Source organism: Cydia strobilella, chromosome 8 (assembly GCF_947568885.1).
Source record: "Cydia strobilella chromosome 8, ilCydStro3.1, whole genome shotgun sequence".
Lineage (NCBI taxonomy): Eukaryota > Metazoa > Arthropoda > Insecta > Lepidoptera > Tortricidae > Cydia > Cydia strobilella.
The window spans coordinates 7185038-7208382 of record NC_086048.1 but is presented as its reverse complement, the minus strand read 5'-3'; the positions used below and the strand labels follow the sequence as shown (position 1 = coordinate 7208382).

Here is a 23345-nt window from a genome sequence, read left to right as displayed (position 1 = left end):
ATCCCTAAACGTAATGTTGTTTCATTGGACCAAATATTACACATATTTGGTAAATTTAAACTTTTTGTTAAATGATAGCATAATGAAGAGGATAAATGGATGGTTCTGACTGCTTGGGCTTTAAGTGTAAGTATTTGTCACAAACAATAACTAACCCAAAATTACCTAGCGTGACAAGCGTGTCATGTGCACTAAAAGTGAGCTGCAAATTGAAACCGCTAATAAATATCATCCTTTGTTAATATTTTTTTCCTTTTAAATAGTAGTATCGAATACTGAATTATTAGCATCAGTTATACCTTGTATTCAGACATTCCAAAACACTTTTCTTTTTATAACATCACTTTTTAACAACATTTAATTTTTTTTGTAAAAAGTGCATAATTAGACAAAAGTACCTACTAAAGCCGGTGCTGTTTAACATGTTATTTCCATAGGGATTTTCGAAACAGCAGTCGATACAAACTGTGTCAACATTTCTGAGTCCATTTAGGCAAGCATCAGAGAATTTTTTACTTTATCTTTGTTCATCTGTATTCCAAGTCCGCTCCAAAGAACCGAAGCTTTCCTGAATACCTTATTCTCAACATCTGTTTTCATTTTCCTTGAGTCGATTTTATGATAAATAGCAAGAGCTGTAAGCATTCAATTAATCTGCGGGCCGAGTTGGTTTTAGTACAACATTATAAACATTCAATATGTTGTGCATCTTGTGTATTATCATAGGCCTCATAGCTGATTAATAGATGAAAAGGTAGCTGACGTTAAAATGTGTCTTTGCAATGGCAGCCACTCAGAACAATACCTATCTAATTCGTGTGTATTTACTTTTTGCTTATTTTTTCGTCATACCCTGTTTTTGCTTTTTTGTTAATTTTGTGTTAACATAAAACTATGTTCTTATTATGCCGGTAGGGTTGTTAGAAATTATTCCTATAGTACGCCCAACAAAGATGTTTTAAGGTACAGCGAGCTGCAAAATTGCATAGCCACTTCATGAATGAATCCGTTCATAGTGTCTATGCAATTTGAAGCTCGCTGTACACCAAATGCATTATGCAGCACGGCTCGGGCTACAAATGGGATGGACTGAAAATGGAATGGGATGGAAATCGAATGGATGAATGAACGATGAACACAAGAAAAAATACATGTAAACTTACGATTTTTTTTTCTTATCAAATTAGTTCAGAAAAAAATATCTACATATATTTAACCACACACACACCATCAAACATCTTCAACGCACCAGTTCTCCCCTTAATTTTAAATGACATCAAAATATAAAAACGCTTTTATCATGCAAAACTCTGTCTGTCTTATTTCATAAATTCTGAAATCAAGTCAAGTCCAATTTAAAGGGATAAATAAATAAAACAATTTGCACCTGTTGTAACTTTTCATTAAGTATATTAAATTTAAGTAAATATGAAATCGGTACGAGATCCAATTAGTAAGGTATCTCTATTAATAATAAGAGGGCGATTGTCCCCATCTCGGGGTGATTCAGGATTCCGGGAACGGCGCCACATGCAATAATAATCAGTGAGACGTTGCGTCCTTTGCGCCGCGCCGGTTCCACTTTTCATAAAACTGCTATACCTAGATCAAATCAGTTTTTAGAGTTCCGTACCCGAAGGGTGTCGACCGAAATTCCGTTAGATAGGTACTAAGCTTACCCTTAGCTGTGCGACTGTTCGTCTGTTCGTTCTTTTATCTACCAAAATGCTTATTTGTATAGATATATTATGCCATGAACCGCCACAGGTAAACAGTTATAGTAGGTTGTTAACCAAGGGATGAAAGCCATTCATTCCAGTCGAGGTAATGTGACGCTCCAACGCAGTGAGAGCCAATAGTCCGAGACTGAAATAGTGCCTTTGACCCGAGTTAAACACTATACATTTCATTTCGAATACGAGGAAAGTAAAATACATGTGTTAAATATGACTAAACTTTTGTAGTATGTATTTTTGTAGGGTACTTTCAATTAACGATTTTGGGAAATGCTTAGTTATTTATGGCTTCGTTATAATTACTTATCGTAAAAAAAAGAGAAAGTAAAATGCCCTAGAGCAGAAAGGTATCACTTTCTGCACACATCAAAGAACAACAATGACCCACTTTCAGAGCATGAGAAATGAAAAAATGATTACACACGTGTATGGATTTTAATCGTTGCTATAAGCTATCGATCTATGATGGTGTTTGAGGAACACTATACTGATAGACGGACAGACACCAGAAGGTTTAGTAATAAGGTTCCGATTGTAACCCGCCGCCGGCCGGGTACGAAATCTTAAAAATGTGTAATGCTATTGAAACTTCGGTTTTTCACTTGCCCGTTTTCATAGTTATTTTATTCTATTTTGGTTTAATGACACCTATTGCCACATTAAAAAAAAAAAAAGTATTATGACATATAATCGTTTCTCGTTCCTATTTTATTTATATATAAAATAAATATGTTCCTTTCTTTATATTTCATCAAAAGAATACCAACATATCGTCTGGATTGCCGCTAATAATGGCGCCACTCCACTCAAGTTGCGCTTGATTTCGCTTATGAAGCGTGCGGCTTTTGAGTCTTTTCACAAGACATGTCAGAAACGTACCAATGGACTAAGTAAACATAAGAAACACATTGGTCTTTCAAGTACGTCATACATGAGATCTTATGTTTCATCGGAATCCTATTCAAACTGAGAACTTCTAAATGAACACGTAAAGCTTTGTGAGTCGTCGAGTGGAACGCACCGTACCCACGTGAAGCGAGTATCCACGTCACGCGCCGCAGCGGAGTGCTCGTTAGAATCAGCATTATTTCACCCACTACCCCCTACTTACCCAAACCCCCCGCGTGACGAGACATTGCTCGAATCGCGTAATGCTCTGTAACACTGTATAACAACAATTGTAACCAGGCACCGTCATGTTATCATTTTGTTGAAAGCTGACGTTCTCCAAATTTTGGAATCGTGTTATGTTAAACTCGCATAAAAAGTTAGCGACTGTTTTAATACGTTTGCAGTCCTCGAAGTAAATTTTACGACTCATACGTAAGTAAAATTTTCCATTTTTAAAATGCGAATCCAAAAGTCCGTAAGAAAATTCATTCTGGCAAGCAGCTCGTATGGTATTCAATCTCAATAAATACGTAAGTAAATAAGTAATTATGAAAATAAACCCGCTTAACTGTTATCCAGATCAGGCAGACCCGTTTACCAAGAAATATATATTGTAGGTATTTTCTTTTAACAAAAATCTAAGAATATTTTCGACTCAAATCTATTTACATTCGAATATGATACTGTCATTTGCAACTTCGGGTTCGGATTGCCAGTTTTAGATAATCTCATATTTTCGCATAGATACACGGATAAAATAACATAAATCTTGTGAGAATTTGTTGTAAAAATACTTCACGCTAGAAATAGCAAATTTATATGTAAATGTTGTCCCTTTACAGATTTTAAGGTAACTTGGAGGTTTATTTCTACAGATATAAAAAAACCGGACAAGTGCGAGTCGGACTCGCCCACCAAGGGTTCCGTACTTTTTAGTATTTGTTGTTTTAGCGGCAACAGAAATACATCATTTCAATTCTCATATTACATAAGGCTACAATTCGGGAATATTTATACCTTCTCAACTAGCCTAAGAGGTACATGAAATCAGAACAGTAGTGAAAGCAGGCATGACTGAAGTGTTGTTAGGTGAATTGATGGAAGTGTAACATTCAGCTGAGATCTATGAGCTCCGCCTCCGTCTAAACATTGCGAATTAATTGAATTCGTGATACGAACGCTGCTCCACAATCAATTTAACAAGCGAGCTAATTAATTTGGTGTAGTCTACGCCGATCCTGATATTGACGGCCATTTTCAATACAATCGTCAGCGGTAATAGCTGCTAATTTAGATAAATCGTAAATTGAAACAACAAAGAAAAGCAGCGTACCTTTATTATAAAGTACATGTACTTTGATGTACATCAAAGGCTTATAAATATCAAAGAAGTTAAAGGCATCAGGTATCACAGAATAAACGATAGCTAAAATACAGAAGGTAAATTTGTCCCTCGGTGGGCTCCCTAATAATTTAAATCTACGAAATTCTAACGTACGAGTCTTATTTAAGTTCGATCTGTACTGGCTTAACGTAGTAATTATACGAGAACGCTCTCGTTTCTTCATGCCTCCAATCAGAGGTCTGTACTATACAAAGTAGGTGATATAGTCCTGACAGCATACCTACTATAATCAACAACACAAGCAGATGACATTGAAAAATATCTAATTAACAATTAACACACCTATGAAAATAACTACGCAAATATTTCTTCACCTTTCATACAATACAAACTTGCGTGACAAGTGGTACACGTGTGTCATCACGACCGGTGACGTGAATCATCAATACAATGGCCGGTATAATCATCAGCCGGCAACGACGGCCGTAAATTACCACTCGCCGGCAGTGCCTTGTTGAGTTCTATAACTGATCGGATAATTACAACCATATCCAATTATAAGTCCGATCGGAGTATAGCATATAGGTAGCTGTTTGGCAGCTCATGTAACCGCAACCTCATGACACAGATATTATTATTATTTTTATTGAGGTGTGCAATAAAGAATATTTGTATTGTATTGTATTTGTATGTCATTATGGCGAAAACAATAAAAAAAACTGCGGCTCCTTCTTGAAAGGTATGCATCAAAATCTAGAGTCTGTTCGGAAAGAGAAGAGTCGTGTAATGTATTGGGCCACATACATTCCACGACTCTTCTCTTTCCGCACAAACTAACTTGTAAGTTGTAACACAACGTCACAGTAGAATTTAAATTTTAAATCTTAACACATTCACTGCCAACGTTTTCGTAGCGCTACACTCGTAGCCGATCCCAGCGTTTTCCCGCTTTGTAGAGGAAAGCGACTACGAACAGAGAACACGCCGAGCGGGTTCCCGGCACTCAATGTTATGTAGAACTGTAAAATTTGACAGTTCATGAGTGAAGTGAAATTATCACAACATCAACAAAAGTAGCGATGGCAACGTTGCCAACATCCAGACTTAATAAGTAAATTTTCCTAGATTTCATTTAGGTAACATAGCTACAATAGATTAACTACTAGATAAATATCGGTTACGGTCTAGAAATTACAGAAATCATTACAATTATTTTATTTTATTCAGTCGCATAATTGAAAAATAATTTTACGTTAATTATTTTAAAATTAAAAACAAGTAATAATCACATGCCGGCATCCAATTACTGCGGATTTTCATGATTAAGGAAAATCCGCTTGCATTATACTGCAATTCACATTTAATTACTTTTTATTTATATCGAGATTTTATGAGTAAATTGACTGAAATTAATAAATTGTTACTACAGTTTGTAATAAGTTAAAGAAAAAAGTTGCATGGGAAAACCTACATACGTTAGAAAAAATGAAAAATTAATGATATTATTACATATACCGCAAAACGGGGTGTGCAATAAAATAATAAAATGTTGCGGGGTGTGGTTTTAAAATGCGACTTTTAATTTTTGGTTTGATCAACTATATCTACACGAGTAGCTCGACTAAATAAAGAATGTATATATATGAAGGGTACACGGAAAAAACATGTCTAGTCACTTTGACAACATTTTGCGATTAAAATCTCATTTTCGCAAAAAAAGTGACTAGACATGTTCTTTCCGTGTATCCTTCATATATATAAATTTTACGCTCCTATAAAAGATGGACCAGTCAAAATGTATGAAACAACCAAATTTATGGGACCACCCATAGTAAAAGTTGCTCAGTATAATCCCAAAACCTCCCTGGCAACGGGAATGCACTTATTTTATAGCCACCGTGTATATATATTTTACTATAAACCATTTATTTACATACAAGATAACAGTAGTGCTACCTACTAAACTAAATTAATCCCATCAAAAACATTACTTGTCAAAAGACGCAAGTCTAGCAACGCAATTCTTCTACTACAAAAAAGTTTTGAGATGTAATGTGATACCAAGTCGGTTATTTTAGTCAGTGCCAGGGGGTGTTAAAACCGTATCAATATTAGATCTTTAATTTACATCTTAGACCTTTACCCACTATTTGTAGTAGTAGTAACTGCAATAGTAACTTTGTAATAGCATATATTTATATGGGACTACAAACTTACTTCTGCAGTTCTTACATTTTTACAACGTCACTGATATTGCAATATTGTGAGTGAGTGCTGAGTGAGTGAGTGTGTCAGTGACAAAACAAAGGAACTTTGACGTGCAATAATTCTTAAACTACAGGTTCAAATTGAATGTTCTTGGGAATATGTCTAAGCCATATTATGCCCTATATGTCACTGAAAATTCAGGGTTCTAGCTTTAGCCAGCACAAAATTACAGGACGTGGAAAATGGCCTGAATGGCTTCGAGAAAAGGATGGTACGGCCGTGCCTCTTTGTTTTTGCTCGACTTGGCGGCGGCACTTCCGTGCCTCCAGATTAGCTTAAATCTAAAATAGGCCCTTAAGGCATTGTACCAAGGATGCTGGCGGCATTTCCTCGTTGTATGGCAATGCTGATACGTTGTGTGACTAGAATATAATTAATTTTACGCGCATTTTAAAACTAGAATGTAACCCTATTTTTTCCTAAGGTTACCCCATTTCACGGTAAATATTCTAATAATTTTAGAGGACAAAAACAATATACATTAGGCATCTCACGTGCACCAATAACCAACACTTCTCTGATTGCATATGTGAGCGATTGTCAAGATCGTATCAAAACAAGATGAAAACCTTAACAAACTATGAAGTTACAATCGGCCCCCTAGTTCAATTAACACTTAAAGACAGAGTGACCATTTTTGTAAAAAAAATCGTTGTCTAAGTAAAATTGGATGCATGTAAATCAGTCTAGTTGACTATATTGACTAGTCCCCATAAAACCTTGAAGATGAAGTATTCCAAATATTCCATTTATTTTACGACTCGCATACAGCCAACCCTTGCTGGGAACGTGCGTCAAAATATATTTCGGTTTATAGCCTATTGTCGGGTTTATAGGCTGGTTGCTGCTTAAACTTGCCGGTTGTTTGTCATGCACAAATAGGCAATTATTTATATTAATATATGGTAGGTAGCCAAAAGTTTGTGAGAGGCAAACCAGTTAGTAACCAGATTAAGGATCGTTTGCACCAGACCATCAGATCTGTGGTTCATAGTTCATTGCTGATAGTAGGGCAGTTTCAGGTGATAATGTGGACACGCTGGACAAAAACACCATTTTTTTTTCAGGTACTTGTTAGGTCCATAGCTTTAAGTTTTTGATGGGAACCAACTCCTCCGTCGGCCATCTTTAATTTTATGGCGGCCTATTATTAAGTATGTAATATTCCATAGAGAGTGACTCATTATATATAGGGTGGCTAAAAAATAAGGGCATTCCCGTTGCCAGGGAGGTTTTGGGATCATACTGAGCAACTTTTACTATGGGACCAACCACGAAATCGAGAAAAAAAAATTACTTTCCCATAGAAAATGGACCAGCCAAAATGTATGAAACAGCCAAATTTTTTTTCGTGATTTCGGGGTTGGTCAAAAGTTGCTCAGTATAATCCCAAAACCTCCCTGGTAACGGGAATGCCCTTATTTTTAGCCAGCGTCTATAAGAAAAGCATCGATAATTGAGTTTATCGATATAGGAGCTCCCTACCTGTCATTACTAATTGTAATCCTAGCACTAGTGGCCGTTGTAGAGAATATGCGAAAAACAATAAGATTTACACACAAGCACGTTGCGAATAATTCTTTCATCTATAAACGTGAAAAGAAAATAATTTCCCAATAGCGAAGCTAACATATTGTGTTCCATATTAAACACTGGCCTTTGTACTCGTACAAAGCACACTTCGTAAGTATATTTAATATGTCGTGGGGAGTACAAATTAGTTTTATTTGAGTAGAAGTAAAGTGAACTCGGCAGACGTCCACCGAGCCCTCGGAGTCCGCTTTTTGAAATTGGATTGTAGCTGCAGGCTGGGTAAGGAGTGTTGCTGTCGCTTAACTCCGTTTGTAACCACGTTTCTAGCAATCCTGTGTATGTTTGACTTTGTAGCTAAACAATTTGCCAGAGCCTGTAACTGAGCTAGTGGCAGGACAAAACAAACAGCTAATTGTACGGAGCTACACCTAAATGTTGTATAATTTAGGTTGTAATCACTTATGGCTTTTGGATTAGAATGGCAGTATTGGTATCTTTGACTTAATAGGGTATTACAAAACTTATCGAGCAAAAGTAAATCCTTAACTGAAGTAGAACAACACAAAGAACAGTTGCATTGCAAATCCTTTTCGGGATCTTACCTTAATAGTCGAATCTTTGCATACAACATGTTACATTGGCTTATTTTCAGCTTTGGTGCGGTTAATGCCTTACGTCACTGCAAATAGCATTAGTTTCAGACGGGCATTGGCATGTTTGGAGTTAGCATCGTCAGTTGTGAACAAAAGCCATTAAAATGTCAAAGGTCAAAGTTTAGTTTTAGTTCAGCTTCGACTAATTTCCCAAATGACCAAAGTCACTGTCGCAGTTACTTAATTGCTATAAATGATAAACTATCAATAGGGATGATGACACAGTCATGTTGAATTCTATAGCAAAATCAAGTAAAAAAAAAAGAAAATGAGCAATTTATCGCAATAATTTAATATTTTTGAGTCTGACGGGAGTTTTAAAAATAATGGGGATATTAAAATAATATATGTAAATGATAAAAAATACAGGATCTAGTCTCAAAATTTAAAGTTTTAAAGGAATAAAGGAAGGGTACCATTCGATACCTTACATTTTATCCAAAAAAAGATTGTACAACAACTATATGCATAAACGCAATATTTCACTGACAAAATCGCAATTTTACTTATTTTCCATACATTCAAGATGGTCCGTCAGTGACCGTGATGTCACGTTCACTTATCGTTTTGTAAGGCGCGTTTCGCGAGTGAAGTACGATTTTTCCAATATCGACATTTTATCCCAAAAACAAACCTGATCGATTGATACCATTAATAAAAATTTGTCATCTATCCTATTGCTTAGTTCGTTCGTTATTCAAAATCATAATCCGGTCTTTGCTGTAGAGGAGATCTCTATAAATCTATAAACTTCGCAAGAAAGTAGAAGAATGCAAGATAATGATTTTATTATTAGGCTTGAGGCCAATTCCAACGTAGGTACACTAACATCAGAATGATATCCGAATGGTGACATTTAGTTATCGTGCGTCTCGCTCGCGCCAATACATATATACTGTACGCACAGTACCAATGAAATGCACGATAACTAAATTACATCATTTGGATGTTATTTTGGTGTCAATGTACGTTCGAATTGGCCAATAAGAGCACTGTACAATATTTTTTTAATGGATATTTACTTATTATTAATTATAATTAACAGTCATAATTTATACATTTTTGATTGAATTTACTTTATTAATTGAATTACAGATTTTGGACTTAAATATGTTCTATTGTACGCGTAAAATTGGAAGTTATAGGTAATTGATTAAGACATTGCTACGAATGCTACGATGCAGTTCGTGGGAGCGGTCGATTTACAACAATGCTTTAAGGGGCCCACTGACTATCAGTCCGCCGGACAATATCAGCCTATCAGTTGTTCGGAACTGTAAATTTTTTGTTCTAACTGACAGGTCGATATCGTCCGGCGGACTAATAGTCAGTGGGCCCCTTTAAGATGTCACACCGATATGATACTGATCTGTCAGTGTCAAAAGTGACGTTTTTGGTTGAAGAAATGACACTGAAAGATCAGTATCATATCCGTGTGACAACTTAAAAACATTGTTCGCAGACTGCAGCATGCCAGAATGCCAAACAGCCATGTTCTGAAACAAGAAATTAAACTCAGATTAGGGCTCAATATTGTATCAATTGAGAGCAAGAAAATATTTCATTCGCAGTAATATTCTGAAATTCTTGAGATTCGTTATTATTTATTACTCTCAATAAAATAATTTGCGTTATTTCAATAATTGTAGGTAAGTCATGGATGTAAGGCCAGGATTACACTTGTAAGTTTTACTTACGTAAGTAGGGACACAGCTATACTACAGAATGAGATATGAATATCGTTATCTCATTCTAGCAAATAGCTTTGTCCCTACTTACATAAGTAAAACTTACAAGTGTAATCCTGGCCTTAGTAAAGTGAGGTAGATATGGCACCTGGCGCTCGACCGTAAGCCATCAAATATAGGTTCCGGAACCTATATTGAGTAAGTCGTACGGCTAACGCCAATGTGTCAAGATTGTCACAATCATCTACTAAATACTGCCTGCATTTTAGTTTTGTCAGCTATGAACGTCACGCGTATATTATTAATAAAAGGTCATTGAGGTAAGCTGTATGTATAAGCAGGAAAGCACAAGAATTAATGATCACTAAATTAGCTTTGATTACAAAGCGAAAGTGTCGGTCGAACATGTAAACTCGAAGTAATTTGCAAGCGGGCGTGGCCGGCACACCTCGGAAACGTTACCAACAAGAGGTGTTCAAGTTTTAATTAGTTCCCTAACTTTCAAAAAAGCATTAAGGTTGTCGGCAGACTACAGTTCACCCGCGTGTTTTTTATTCGCAATCAAAGGGAATTCTTCACCAACTCGGCCTCACAGGTTAGGTAATCGCTGTTAGGTAATTTACTTTTCAACTCCGACCAACAAGAAATAGTTGGAATACTTCGTTATTGCATCGGCGAGAGACTGGGAAAAATTCAAATAAAACAAACGACGAATATGTAAAATATACATTCTAGAAATGTGAGAATTGGAAGAAAATTTTGTGGAAATATTCAGTCAGCAGCTGTTGCGTCAGGTTTTGAGAATTTCGTTTCAGTAAGTTGGCGGTCACGTGTGGCGAGGTGAGACTCGTACAATTTTTACTTCGATTTAAAATTCTGCCGTTTATTTTTAACATTTAAGATAGTTGCATTATTTAATGTAAGACTCTTTTTGTAATAGTTATTTGTGCAACAAGAGAGGAAAGTTGGTTTTTCTTGCGAGTGTTTATTTTGAGTCCCGAGAAAGCGAAAGATTCTAAGGTAGAATCTTGAGCGTAGCGAGGGACTCAAAAACACGAGATGTAAAATAACTTTGCTCTCGTGTTGCACATATAATTTTTCACCTCAGTAGTGAGAACATATTAAAGGTTAAAATGTATTTCGAATTACACAGAATAAACAGAAAAAAAAGTATTATAATATGTACGATACGATAAGATACGATACGATACGAGACCGGACCGGACAGGACAGGACCGGACCGGACCGTACCGTACCGTACCGTACCGTACCGTACCATACCATAAAAAAATGTAATAAAAGTATGAAGTACATGGCCTTCACTAAATTAAAAAGCTACATTGTTTCATTCCCTGGAGTGAGGAAAGTCGCACTTTCCTCACTCCAGGGAGTGACGAAAGTAGGCTTGTTCGAGCTGCTGAGGTGAAAAATAATAAGTATATCCTGTTGAATTGAACTGTTTTTTAACTATTTACTACTGTAAATGTGGTACCCATATTACAGAAAATAGTAACCAGCAGATATATTGTAGCTAGTGATATATAATTTATATTGTCGAGCTGCTGCCAGTAGACACTAGAAAGTAACTTGCGCAGTGAAAATAATAATGTATCAACTATTTTACAAACCATTGCCGGGGTAGCACTTTTGTAGTAAATGCTTTTATTGTAACAAGGTAAGATTTTAGTATCAGAAGCAGCAAGCCATATTTGTTATAACATAGATGGTGGGTACAATTATAATTGAACTTCCTTTTTCCCAAAGCCGAACTGTCGAACGGATTTATATACAATCTATGACCGGTTGGATCCGTTCACGTCGATATTATTCAGCTGTAATCCCGTGGCCACGCCGTGAAATATGTCTTACTTTCCTTCTCTGATCGCAGTTTTCCTGTCTGTTTACGCAGACTTAATCCTGAAGGAAACGGCCGGCAAACCGCCAGGGGATGTATAACGGATTGAATGTTATAATCGTGGCAGTAATGCGGCTACGAATGGTTTCGCGTGATGTATGTTTGACTATTCTTATATTGCATATCAGTGATATTTAACTTTAGGTAGAGTAAAACCACCATTCGTAACCAACCACCTGCGTATTTGGTATATTTGTATAAAATTAAATTTGTTCTTATTATACCAAACCCTCACATTTAGATAACCATATTGATCATATTATATTATGTGCGTATAATTTTCGTAATTGTTTTCAGAATGTGCTAATTTTATGAGCTGGTAGGTACTTCAGCAGGAGAAAAAAATGCTCTCCATAATGAAATAGCTGTTAGACAGATTTATTACCATAATATACAGAACGACAGCGATAATGTCCTGCAGCTCCTTGCAAATCGGCATTTTATACGAAAAGATACGAGGAAGTAACGAGCAGTAGTTAGGTGCCGTATCAACTGCGAATTGATATAAGTACCTACACCTTCATACCTATATATTAGTTACCAAGCAATAATAAAGATTTGATATTACTTTGGGGTTGCTTAAAAACACTTGATATTTACCGAAATACTTGTAGGTATTTTAATCTATTTATTCTTTAACGAATGCAGTAAGCGTTGTAGACTTTAATATAAAGTACTTATAGCACAATCGGATTAAGTCTAACCTCGAAATCCTTCCAAATATATGAAATTTGGTATGTATGTTAATTAAAGGTCTCTTTTTCATGTCCACACTATTTGACATTTGGGAACCTCGAGGAATCGCAGCCATCGTGGAAAATGTGTACCATCCTGGAGAAATTTGCGTTTTACTCTAAATATACGTTCTCTATGAAAATATGGTGTATGGCAACATTAAAGCTTATTAAATTCTACACAAAAAAGTCCTAGATATCTTTGCGGAAAAAATATAGAAAATAATAGCTGAATCCAGATTTAGCGCTTATACCCTTTCAGGGGATATTCTCTTATTAGGAAACTTGTAGGAATATGAATTCCACTTTCGTCTATACATTTGTACACGTTATACCCCAATATCAACATTTTACTCGACTGCGACTTAAACAGAAAGTAGGGTTATGGGTTTAAATACTGATAATCGAAGCTTTGATCGGAAAACATATAAAAACTCAAAAAACGCATTTCCCAGAGATAAGACCCCAGTCCCAGGAGATCTTCCACTTCCACAAATAAATGAGTGAAGACAATGTTGGAAATCTATGTTTACGTACGCAAATAATTAATGCAAACAAAGTTTTGTGCTGATTAGTTTACCCCAAAACTTATTTATGTATTGATCGATCTATAAATAGCTACTAGACAGATAGATAGATACTAGATAATTATACCAATATACATAGTGGATGACATAGTTTATTGTTATTTAATGTTGTTATTTTAATTTTATTTTAGTAGGTAGGTATCTAGGTATGCTATTGTAGATAATCTGCGAACGAGTATTGGTCTCTTCAAAACTTGCTCTCAGGACAATAATGAAGTAAAAGTTGATGGATTTATTTTTCATTTTGTTGCTCTATAGGTAATTACGCAAGACCTAAACTGAGCGATCTGAAAATAACTTAGATAATGTTAGACTATCATATCATAGTTGTTTTTCTTGACGCTTGCTAAGTAAAAGTTACAAGAAAATACTCACTTGGCGTGCTTTCAGCACATAACATATTTAATATGTTTTCAACGTAAGCAAGGCATCTCTTTTATATTGAATAAAAGCTTCGTTCTTTCCACAAAGGTTCTCAGTTCAATAGATTTAAAAAAAATATATTTGAAAGACTGACGTGAGAAAATAATGTGGATCAATTTTGCGCATACAGACTACCCTTTTCATTTATGTAATACGTTTTTCCATCAAACACCAAATTTTTGACTAGGCATAATTCAAACAGTGTACCTAAATAATTACAGGATCAAACGAACTTACCTGAAGTGAAGTTCTATCCTGATTATATGAAGTACTTAGTCATGTAGTCGATTCCTTGACGAGCAACATGTACTCAGCGCCTGATGAAAAAGGGGAGCAAAGTATTTTAATAATTAATGATAGCTGGCGGCCTAGCCAAGGTGACAATCCCTTGCGCTTCGCCATCGAATCGCTTCGTGTCTCTCTATCACTCTTCCGTATTAGTGTGACAGGGACAGTTGCGTTTCGTTTGCTATGGAGCGCTAGCGATTGGCATGTTGTCTATGGGTCCTGAACATTTTCCCAGCGTTATACGAAACGTAGCTGCATTAACTTGCAAAAACTTTTACTTGGTATACTTCAACTCGGTGGAAGTATGTTTAAATCCAAATAAAAAAAATGAACGTTCTTATTTTTGTTTTGAAAAAAAAATCAAGGAACGTAGTGTAGATACCAGGTGGGTACCTACGCAAGTTTTCCAACAAGTACCTACGTTTTTGAAATGCTTTAAAGTTTTAATTTTACTAGAAAATAAACCTTTAAATATATGTTCTCAGTAACTCTTTTACAAAATATTTAAGTAGGTAGGTATGAAAATTATAGTTATACCATTATAGTTTAATTTTTAGGGTTCCGTACCCAAAGGGTAAAAAAACGGGACCTAACTAAGACTCCTCTGTCCGTCTGTCTGTCACCAGGCTGTATTTCATGAACCGTGATAGCGAACCACAGATGATGTATTTCTGTTGCCGCTGTAACAGCAAATACTAAAAACACAATAATAAATATTTAAGTGGGGCTCCCATACAACAAACGTGATTTTTTTGCCGTTTTTTGCGCAATGATACGGAACCCTTCGTGCGCGAGTCCGACGCGCACTTTGCCGGTTTTTTCAGATTTATAACTTCATGATATATTAGGGAAATAGGTAAATAGTTACTACATATCATTAAAAAAAATATTTGAAACACTGTGCCACTATTTACTTTGGACAGAATAGTTATAAAAAATAAATAATGATATCAATGAAATATGCTAAATAAGTTAAAGCCACAAGTCTACAAATGACGGTCCTCCAGTTGGTTACTCGAACATCTGAAATAACATTAGAGTTATGAATAATATGGGTAATTTCTCAATATAGACCTACATGTTTATATTATACACAGTGGCAAATAATATAATACACAAACTCGTTACATATGTTTAGTCTTATTAATATATTTGTATCGTGAAAACGTTTTTCTTCGCTTGTCAATTGTGATCATTATTACCTGATATTTCAGTTGCTTGATTTTCCGACTGCGAGGGATTTCATTCCTCTAGAGCGATTATTCATTTTACTTTATTAGGACGTCTTCTTTCAGTGAATTTTATTACACGCTCCGTTAACGATTATCTTTGTGCCCTGCGATCCTTAGTAAAGACTAAGTGGGCTCTTTTAAAAGAACAAAGTCGATTCAAACAACTAAGCTCAGGATTAATTTGTTCACTATGATATCTAAATATATTTGGTGAGGTTTTTTTCGATACACTGTTAAAACATGCGCGAGGAAAAGTTTTCAATACATTTACATGTTTAATACTTAATCCGTTCAGTTAAATTTAAGTAACAATGAATAAAATATGATATTTTTTCAGTTGTGTGCATTTATTGTTCACATGTGTTATGGCACAAGATGATGAAAAACCGAATATCGTATTTATAATGGCGGATGACTTGGTAAGTTTTAATGTAATAGTTAGTTCTTATGTTACTATTATTTTTATTAGATATATGCCTAAATAATATTTTTGTAAAAAAATATTAAAATAATTTATTTATTTATTAAGCTGTTCATAAAAATGTGTAGGTACCTATAAAATATTCACATAAAGGTAAAGCCTTATTTTATAACCTCATTGGTACCTAACTACTTATATTGATTGAGGCTCGCAAAAGTCTCTTTTGTATCCATGAGGGTTTATTATTACAAAATTTTATCACGTAATCGTAAATAGATATAACTTAAGCTGAAATTATTCAAGTTAAACAAATTTTCAAAACTGTTATTATAATTAGTGAATTTAGTGACAGATATTTGATCGGATGATTTGTAAAATTTAAATGATGCCAGTTAATTTCGGTTAAACTAGCTATTTTTGGCGAGTTGTTATATCCTCCTAGGTCCCAGAATCGTTAGTTTCTGTTTTGAATTTGGAACCTTGACTGTTTTAATATATATCAAAACTGTATTTATATTAAAGGGTTGGGATGACGTCAGTTTCCACGGGTCCGATCAAATAATGACCCCTAACATCGACGTGCTCGCCTACCAGGGCGCCATCCTCCAGCAATACTACTCGGACACGCAGGGGACGGCCGCCAGGAGCGCCCTTTTTACAGGAAAATACCCCATGAGACTCGGTAAATACTTTTTACTATCAACAAAACGTGTTTATGAGCTTCCTCCCAACAGGCTTTAACATTTCATTAAAATGTGTGTGGACAGCCTGTTTTCAGGGCTTTTACTGCGATGTTTTAAATTACATATTTCACTTAGAAATATTTAACTTGATACAGCCTACAAGCCTAAATGGATCAAAAAACGTACTATGAATCTTAAGACTAAATTACAGCTCATAACTACGTAGGTACAATTGTGTTGCAATTCACCCATGAAAAAATCTTTATACTTCTTTTAGTTTCCACTTCACGATTAACTAATTTTATTGTACATATATAAAATATCAATAACTGCATTTGTGTTGTGAATGAAAATAGCGTTGCATAATTTAAATATTATTCCTAGCTTTATTTACTTAACATATTGATCAGTAACACAGAAATTCATAGGGCCTGTCTGACTCAATTCAAGGAATCAATAACAACTCACTCACTACTAAATTATTTCAGTAAACGTGTTTCAACTTTCAGGCACACAAAGCGACTCTATACTAGCATCAGAAGACCGAGGTATCCCAGTATCGGAGAGGCTGCTACCCAAGTACCTACGGGAACTAGGCTACCACACGCACTTGGTCGGCAAGTGGCACGTCGGCAAATCCCGGGAACACTATCTGCCTACTTACAGGGGATTTGATACTTTCTATGGCTTCCTCGACGGCTCCGTGGATTACTATACGTACAACTTGGTCGAGGTATGAGATAGATTCTTGTTGAAACAATAACCATTGTAACCGAGACCACAGGCACAATAAATTCGTGTTAAGATTAAAAGCGTGTTAATTGTGCCTTTTACGTAGGTATCTAGTTTGAAATGTTTATTTTTTCTGTCAAGGCCTTTATACTGGCCTGGCCTTTTCTCGAAAAGTCTTCTAGGTATATTTGTTATCAGTGCATTCAGTATTATGTCCTAAATACAAATATATGACATGACAATCGCGAAAGTATCAGGGTTGTCAGGATTCAGGATTGTTTTTTTTTGTTTCTTACGCTAGCAATACGGGTACCACATGAAAGCTAGTGAAAATACCATTTTAAAACCATATGTAAACAGTCAGGTTTTTTGTTTGTTTTAATAATAGTTGCAGTTAAATGTAACAGAAAAGTATACTGTTTTTCAACTTGATGTACTTTTTTAATTTTTTGATATACATATCTGGTTAATTATTTTTAAACATTCTATCAAGGATATTCACAGTCATTTGGTATAAAATTTTGAATAATCCAAAGTATTTTTCAATTTAGAGCAGTTCAAATTCAACTCTGCGTTGTGAAATTTTTGAACGTTTTCTTATAATTTGTTAGACCAAATATAGAAAATGTTACAGTACCTATGTTATATATTTGTGATCTACTCACAAATCTCTTCATTTGGAGTCACATGGTATGTTAAAAACAAAAAAAAATTATGCCCACTTTACGATGTCACAGCATCTACAGGACTTGTTGACTTATGTTTAGGATATTATACTGAATGCATTAATACAATATTCACCCATATCCGAGACGACATGAACGAAAAGTAACCTAAAGCCTGTTCGGCCACCCCATTATTACTGTTTTATTATTTTATTTAAGTACGGCTACCATCAGTTCGGCATTGACATAAACGCTAGCGTGAACGTAACTTACTTTCTATGCATCTCGCTCGTACTGACATATTAGTGCGAGCGAGATGTATAGAAAGTCAATTACGTAGACGTTAGAGTATGTGTCAGTTTTGACACTATCAGTGACTCATGGTACGGGTATAGGTTTAGAAATTGTCTGAATAGAATCTCTAAGTATAAACTACACGTTTATTTTTACAGAATTGTAACGGCACATCATTCTTTGGTCTCAATTTCTATGAAAACCTGGCGCCCGTGGAGGATCAAAGTGGACATCTTACGGAAATACTCACTGACAGAGCTGTTAACTGTAAGTGGTGTTCGCGACAAATCCTTTGAGTCCGCACTCTAAGCATACTGAGGAATAAACTGTCACATAAGCAAAGCTGGAAATACTCCGTAAACGGTTTCGGTTTGGAGTTTGTAGAAATATTTTTTCCCCTCACTAGCTCGGAAAGTTGTCGTTTATCCTTCAATACAAGCGGGGAAAAACGCGTTTTATCCACTAGTGGGGAAAGTATTTTGACCTTGGATGGAGCGTGTTTAAGTAATGTATAAAATAGATGCAGAGATTTGATGTGTATAGATTAGTTTTATATATATATATAATAGTATAATATAATTATATACCTAATAGTATTAAGCAAACGCGGATCGGACCGCGCGAACTCGCCAACTATTACATAAACCAAAGAGGTTTACAATAGTGGCATACTGGCAAAAGTTGTATGAATATTTAAAGTGAATAAATAAATTAAAAAAAAAAAGTAGCTTGACAGATAACAAAACGTAAAACGCTCATGATAATGGTTCGTTCGATATTAATTATCATTAAATAAATGGTTTGAGAATCTAATAAAAAATACTAAATTTAGCTTTATTTAATGATTTTAAGTCATAAACCTAAAAATTCCATAAGAAACGTTTGTTTTTTATAATGATGTTAAATATAATTCTGAAAGCACAAGTTGAGTCGATGAAATTTCAAAACGCATCGTTGACATTTTATACGTCAGAAATGTCAACATTGTCAACAAGTTTTTTACTTAAAAACTTTTCTCACCGACTCGCGTAAAAATACACAACTTCCAGAGTTTTCTGTTATAATATCGTAAAGAAATGAGTGATTCCAGTGATGAAGATGATCTAACGCCAGTGGATGTTGCACTTTCCTCGCTATAGTGAGGTGAAAAGTTTTGTGTTACACACGGGCGCAAATGTATTTTACTTCTCGTGTGTTGAAACACTCGCTACGCTCAGGATTCTATTTTAGAACCACTCGCTTCGCTCGTGGTTCACGTATAGAATCCTTTCGCTTGCTCGTGTTTGAATTCTACACTCGCGGGTAAAATACAACTTTGCACCCTTGTATAACAAATAACTATTTCTTTCATTTAATATAAAGAGGGCGGAGGACTTTGCCCAGCAGTGGAACACAGTGGGCTTTGAATAATAAATAATAATAAAATAATAATAATATTTGTATTATTCTAAGGAATAAATTTGAAATTTTGGCAATTTAAGTAACATATTAAATCACATTTACAATCGGGTCAACAGACAACCAGCGTTCTTACCATATGTGAAAGGGATAACGAACAAAATTGGGGCAGTACTTAAGAAATTCTCCATCAAGTCTGTATACAAGCCGTTATTCAAAGTAGCAGATCTTTTACTCAGTTCAAAAGATGTCATTCAGTACCAAAATCCGAGCGTTTACAAAATAGAATGTAGTTGCGGAAGTGTACATTGGTTAATCCAAACGGAGCGTGCAGGAGAGGGTGAAAGAGCACATAGCGGCAGTTAAAAATCGCCAAGTACACAAATCCACAATCGCCGAACATCTTCTTACATCTGGTGCAAATCAGTGGATTGAGCTTCATAAACCAAAAGTTGTCTCCACTGAACGCCATTATTATCCTCGAGTTGTGCAAGGGGCGATTGAAACCAAGAAACACTCCAGAAATTTTAATACGGAAGATGGATTTAACTTATCGGCAACTTCGGGACCAGTGATCCAGAAGTTAAAGCCAAAGCCAAGGGATCTATCTTCGGATGTGTGCGTGGATGTTGTGTGTTGCGTCTCGGACTATTGACAATAATTAACATTTATGTGTAGTGGGTGGTTTGAAAATGTGATGTATACCCCAAACTTTTTCATACACTTTTCGTCGGGTAGTCACACAAATCTCTGTTTTCACGTTTTGCTGATGGGACGTCAGTTAGCCCCGACCACGACCTGTGAAACCTGTCGAAACGTCGGTAAATAAAGGTATCAAAATAAATTGGCGATAGACCCGATTGTAAATATGATTTAATATGTGTCCAAAACGCGAGTTTTAAATTTAGGTAACCTCGTATAAAAAGGCCTTACAAAGTGCCTTATTTTTATTATGTTATTACATTGTTATTATTTTCTTATAACATAATGAAATAAAAATGGAATTCCTCTTCAATGAACTAAGTCCGTCAATGCTTGCTATGATGCAACGACCTCTGGGATTTTAATTGATCGAAAGCCTACACGTCAGCAGAAAGAATAAATAAATGAATGAATGCCTCTTGAGATATTTGAAAGATCTGTGAAGTCGGCGTGTAAACGGATAGGTATATCTATTTGGATTCCCTTCACGAAGCCTGTCGTGATTTTTTTGGACAATTGGGATTATTATGTTTAATATTATAACAAGATCTAGTTATTAAACAGAAAATGAGCAAGTTATCACAATATACATATTAGGTACTTATTACAAATATGTGGAAATGTTAAATAACACAAGACCTCGAAGTTTCAAAATTTAATGTGTTTTTAACATCCAAAATAAAATAAAAATGGTATACGATTCCATTCGATATACATAAACGCAATATTTCGCCCTCAAAATAGTCATTATCATGAATTCTATCAAGATGGCTTCAACTCAAGCGTGACGTCACGATAAAGTTTAGTAACCGTTTAGTAAGATGCGTTTCGTGTGTAAAGTACCTACTTATCACTTTGATTGTAATACCTATCAGACTTTTATATTGCTTGAATGCGATGGGTCCCGTATAGACGTTTGATCCTCAACAAAACCGGATTTAACGATACCATTAATAAATACTCATCATCTAGCCTATTGCGATCGTCAAACGAACAAACTCCAACTTAGGATATTATCGCGAATGAAGAAAAAGGAAGTAGTGCGATTAAACTGTAAAAATCGGTGACATTTGGATTGCGAGGATTGCAGTAACGCTGCTTGCAGTCACAATCGGAATCTAAGCTCGATATAAACGGGTCACTCACCCGTTATTAATATATTTAATATGTCTGTGTCTCACGTAAGTTTTGTTATTAAAATCTAAGCTCGATGTTTTAACATATTCCAGTGATAAGAGACCACGACAAATCGAAGCCATTGTACCTCCACGTGTCGCACGCGGCTCCACACACCGGCGGAGGCTTGGTGTCCCTGCAGCCCCCTGTCAACACCCTGGCGGAAAACAGCCATATAGCGCACACAGCTAGGCGCATGTATGCCGGTATGCATTGTTATTTGTGTATTCTCCTAACTGAACGACAAACGCATCAGATTGCCATAATACGCGATCCTAACCCATGCGTATCTATTTTTTTATACCACATCGGTGGCAAACAAGCATATAAGCATGTCGTGTGTGATAATACCTTATATTCGTCAAAGCTTATTTGTAATGTAAAAACAGAGATAGAAGTCTACTTCTAGCTAGTAGAGAATAAATGTGTACAACAATTTGGGCATTTACAGGTCTTGTTGCAAGCTTAGACAAGAGCGTTGGACATATAATTGCAGCTTTAGCAGAGAGGGAAATGTTAAAAAACACTATCATAGTTTTCGTATCTGATAACGGAGCTGGTGCAACTGAAAATTTTGGATGCAACTTGCCGCTGCGAGGAGAGAAAAGTACTCCATGGGAAGGCGCTGCGAGATCTGTGGCTCTCGTGTGGCACGCTTCAATAACACCTAATAGAAATGATCAGATATTCCACGTTACTGATTGGTTGCCCACTTTGCTGTCAGCTGCAGGTGGCGGTATACCCAAAAATATTGACGGAATCGACCAATGGGGTACAATTGTAAAGGGCGAAGTATCTAAACGGGACAGCGTATTAATAACAATTGACGATCTTAACGGTTGGGCTGCGTTCAGAGAAGGTGACTATAAAATAGTTGTGGGGAATGTAAGCAAAGAAAAGAGTAAATATCCAGGCAAAGAGCTCAAGGCAGTGCGACATGGCTCGTTCCCGTACGAAAATGTGCTGCTGGCATCGGAAGCATGCTTAGTGTTTAAAGAAACACTGGATCTGCATTTAGACATAGAATCAATCTACGAGATGCGTAATAATAGTAAACTGGTAGAAACTGTTAATCATTTACCAGACGAGGCAGTTTGTTTTCCAACATTAGGTGAATTGATGCAAAATTTATGTTTAACTTACTTTGAATACTTTTACTTTCAACCAATATAAAACACATATTTTTTACTTTTACAGCAAAAGGCTGCCTATTTAAAGTGTCTGAAGATCCTACTGAGGCTTTTGATCTGTGGCATGCAAAGATGGATATAGTTAGACGCATGAGTTTACGACTAAGAGGTCTCTGGACAGAAATGAATCCAAGGCCATTGCCCAAAGCGGATCCTAGAGCTAATCCATCAATTCAAAACTACGTGTGGTTTTCTTGGGTACCTAATGAAGAAGAAATCGATGAACCACGAAAACCCGTCCCTCCTTTTCCTTTACAGGTATCAAGAGATGAGCTGCAGTATGTTGTAGACATTAATTTAAATTCGTTCAAAGATAAAATCCACGAGTACATTAAAAACATGGGAGAATCATTTGTTACGAGCGTCGGTGGCTTGTTTAATTTTTAGTTATTTTTTTTATAGTTGTGTTCTTACTCGGCGCCACGTAAAAACCAACCAACAAGGTAAGTATTTATCAGTTAAACCATAGGTCTTAAGTTGCGCTGACTGTAGCTTATTTGTATTTAGGTATGCAGTGTCAAGCAGCTCAGTCTTTTAGTCTAATCTATGTAAATTTGAATATTTGTCTTCATTTGATAATTAATCTAAGTCCGAAAGCTGTTATTTCCCCCACCATAATTCTAAAATAATAAAAAATATTAAATTAATACCAGTTTTAATAAAGACACCAGCATTACTGGAGCAGTATTGCAGAGCGACATTAGTGCCGACTGCATTATGGCCGCCAATATCAAAATCTGTGTTGCTGCCCGATTTTTTGACATTTACGGAAGTAATGCCGTCCGCAGTAA

At 35.7% G+C, this 23345-nt stretch overlaps 1 protein-coding gene across 1 annotated transcript; it reads left to right on the top strand.

The window, feature by feature from the left end:
• The first annotated feature begins 14077 nt into the window (after window positions 1-14077).
• On the top strand, window positions 14078-22961 carry LOC134743351 (arylsulfatase B-like). Its single transcript, XM_063676743.1, has 7 exons — window positions 14078-14111; window positions 16157-16396; window positions 16907-17130; window positions 18247-18355; window positions 21418-21570; window positions 21816-22475; window positions 22562-22961. Exons 1-7 carry the CDS (start codon window positions 14078-14080, stop codon window positions 22939-22941), a joined length of 1800 nt encoding a protein of 599 aa, XP_063532813.1. The 3' UTR covers window positions 22942-22961.
• Window positions 22962-23345: the final 384 nt, after the last annotated feature.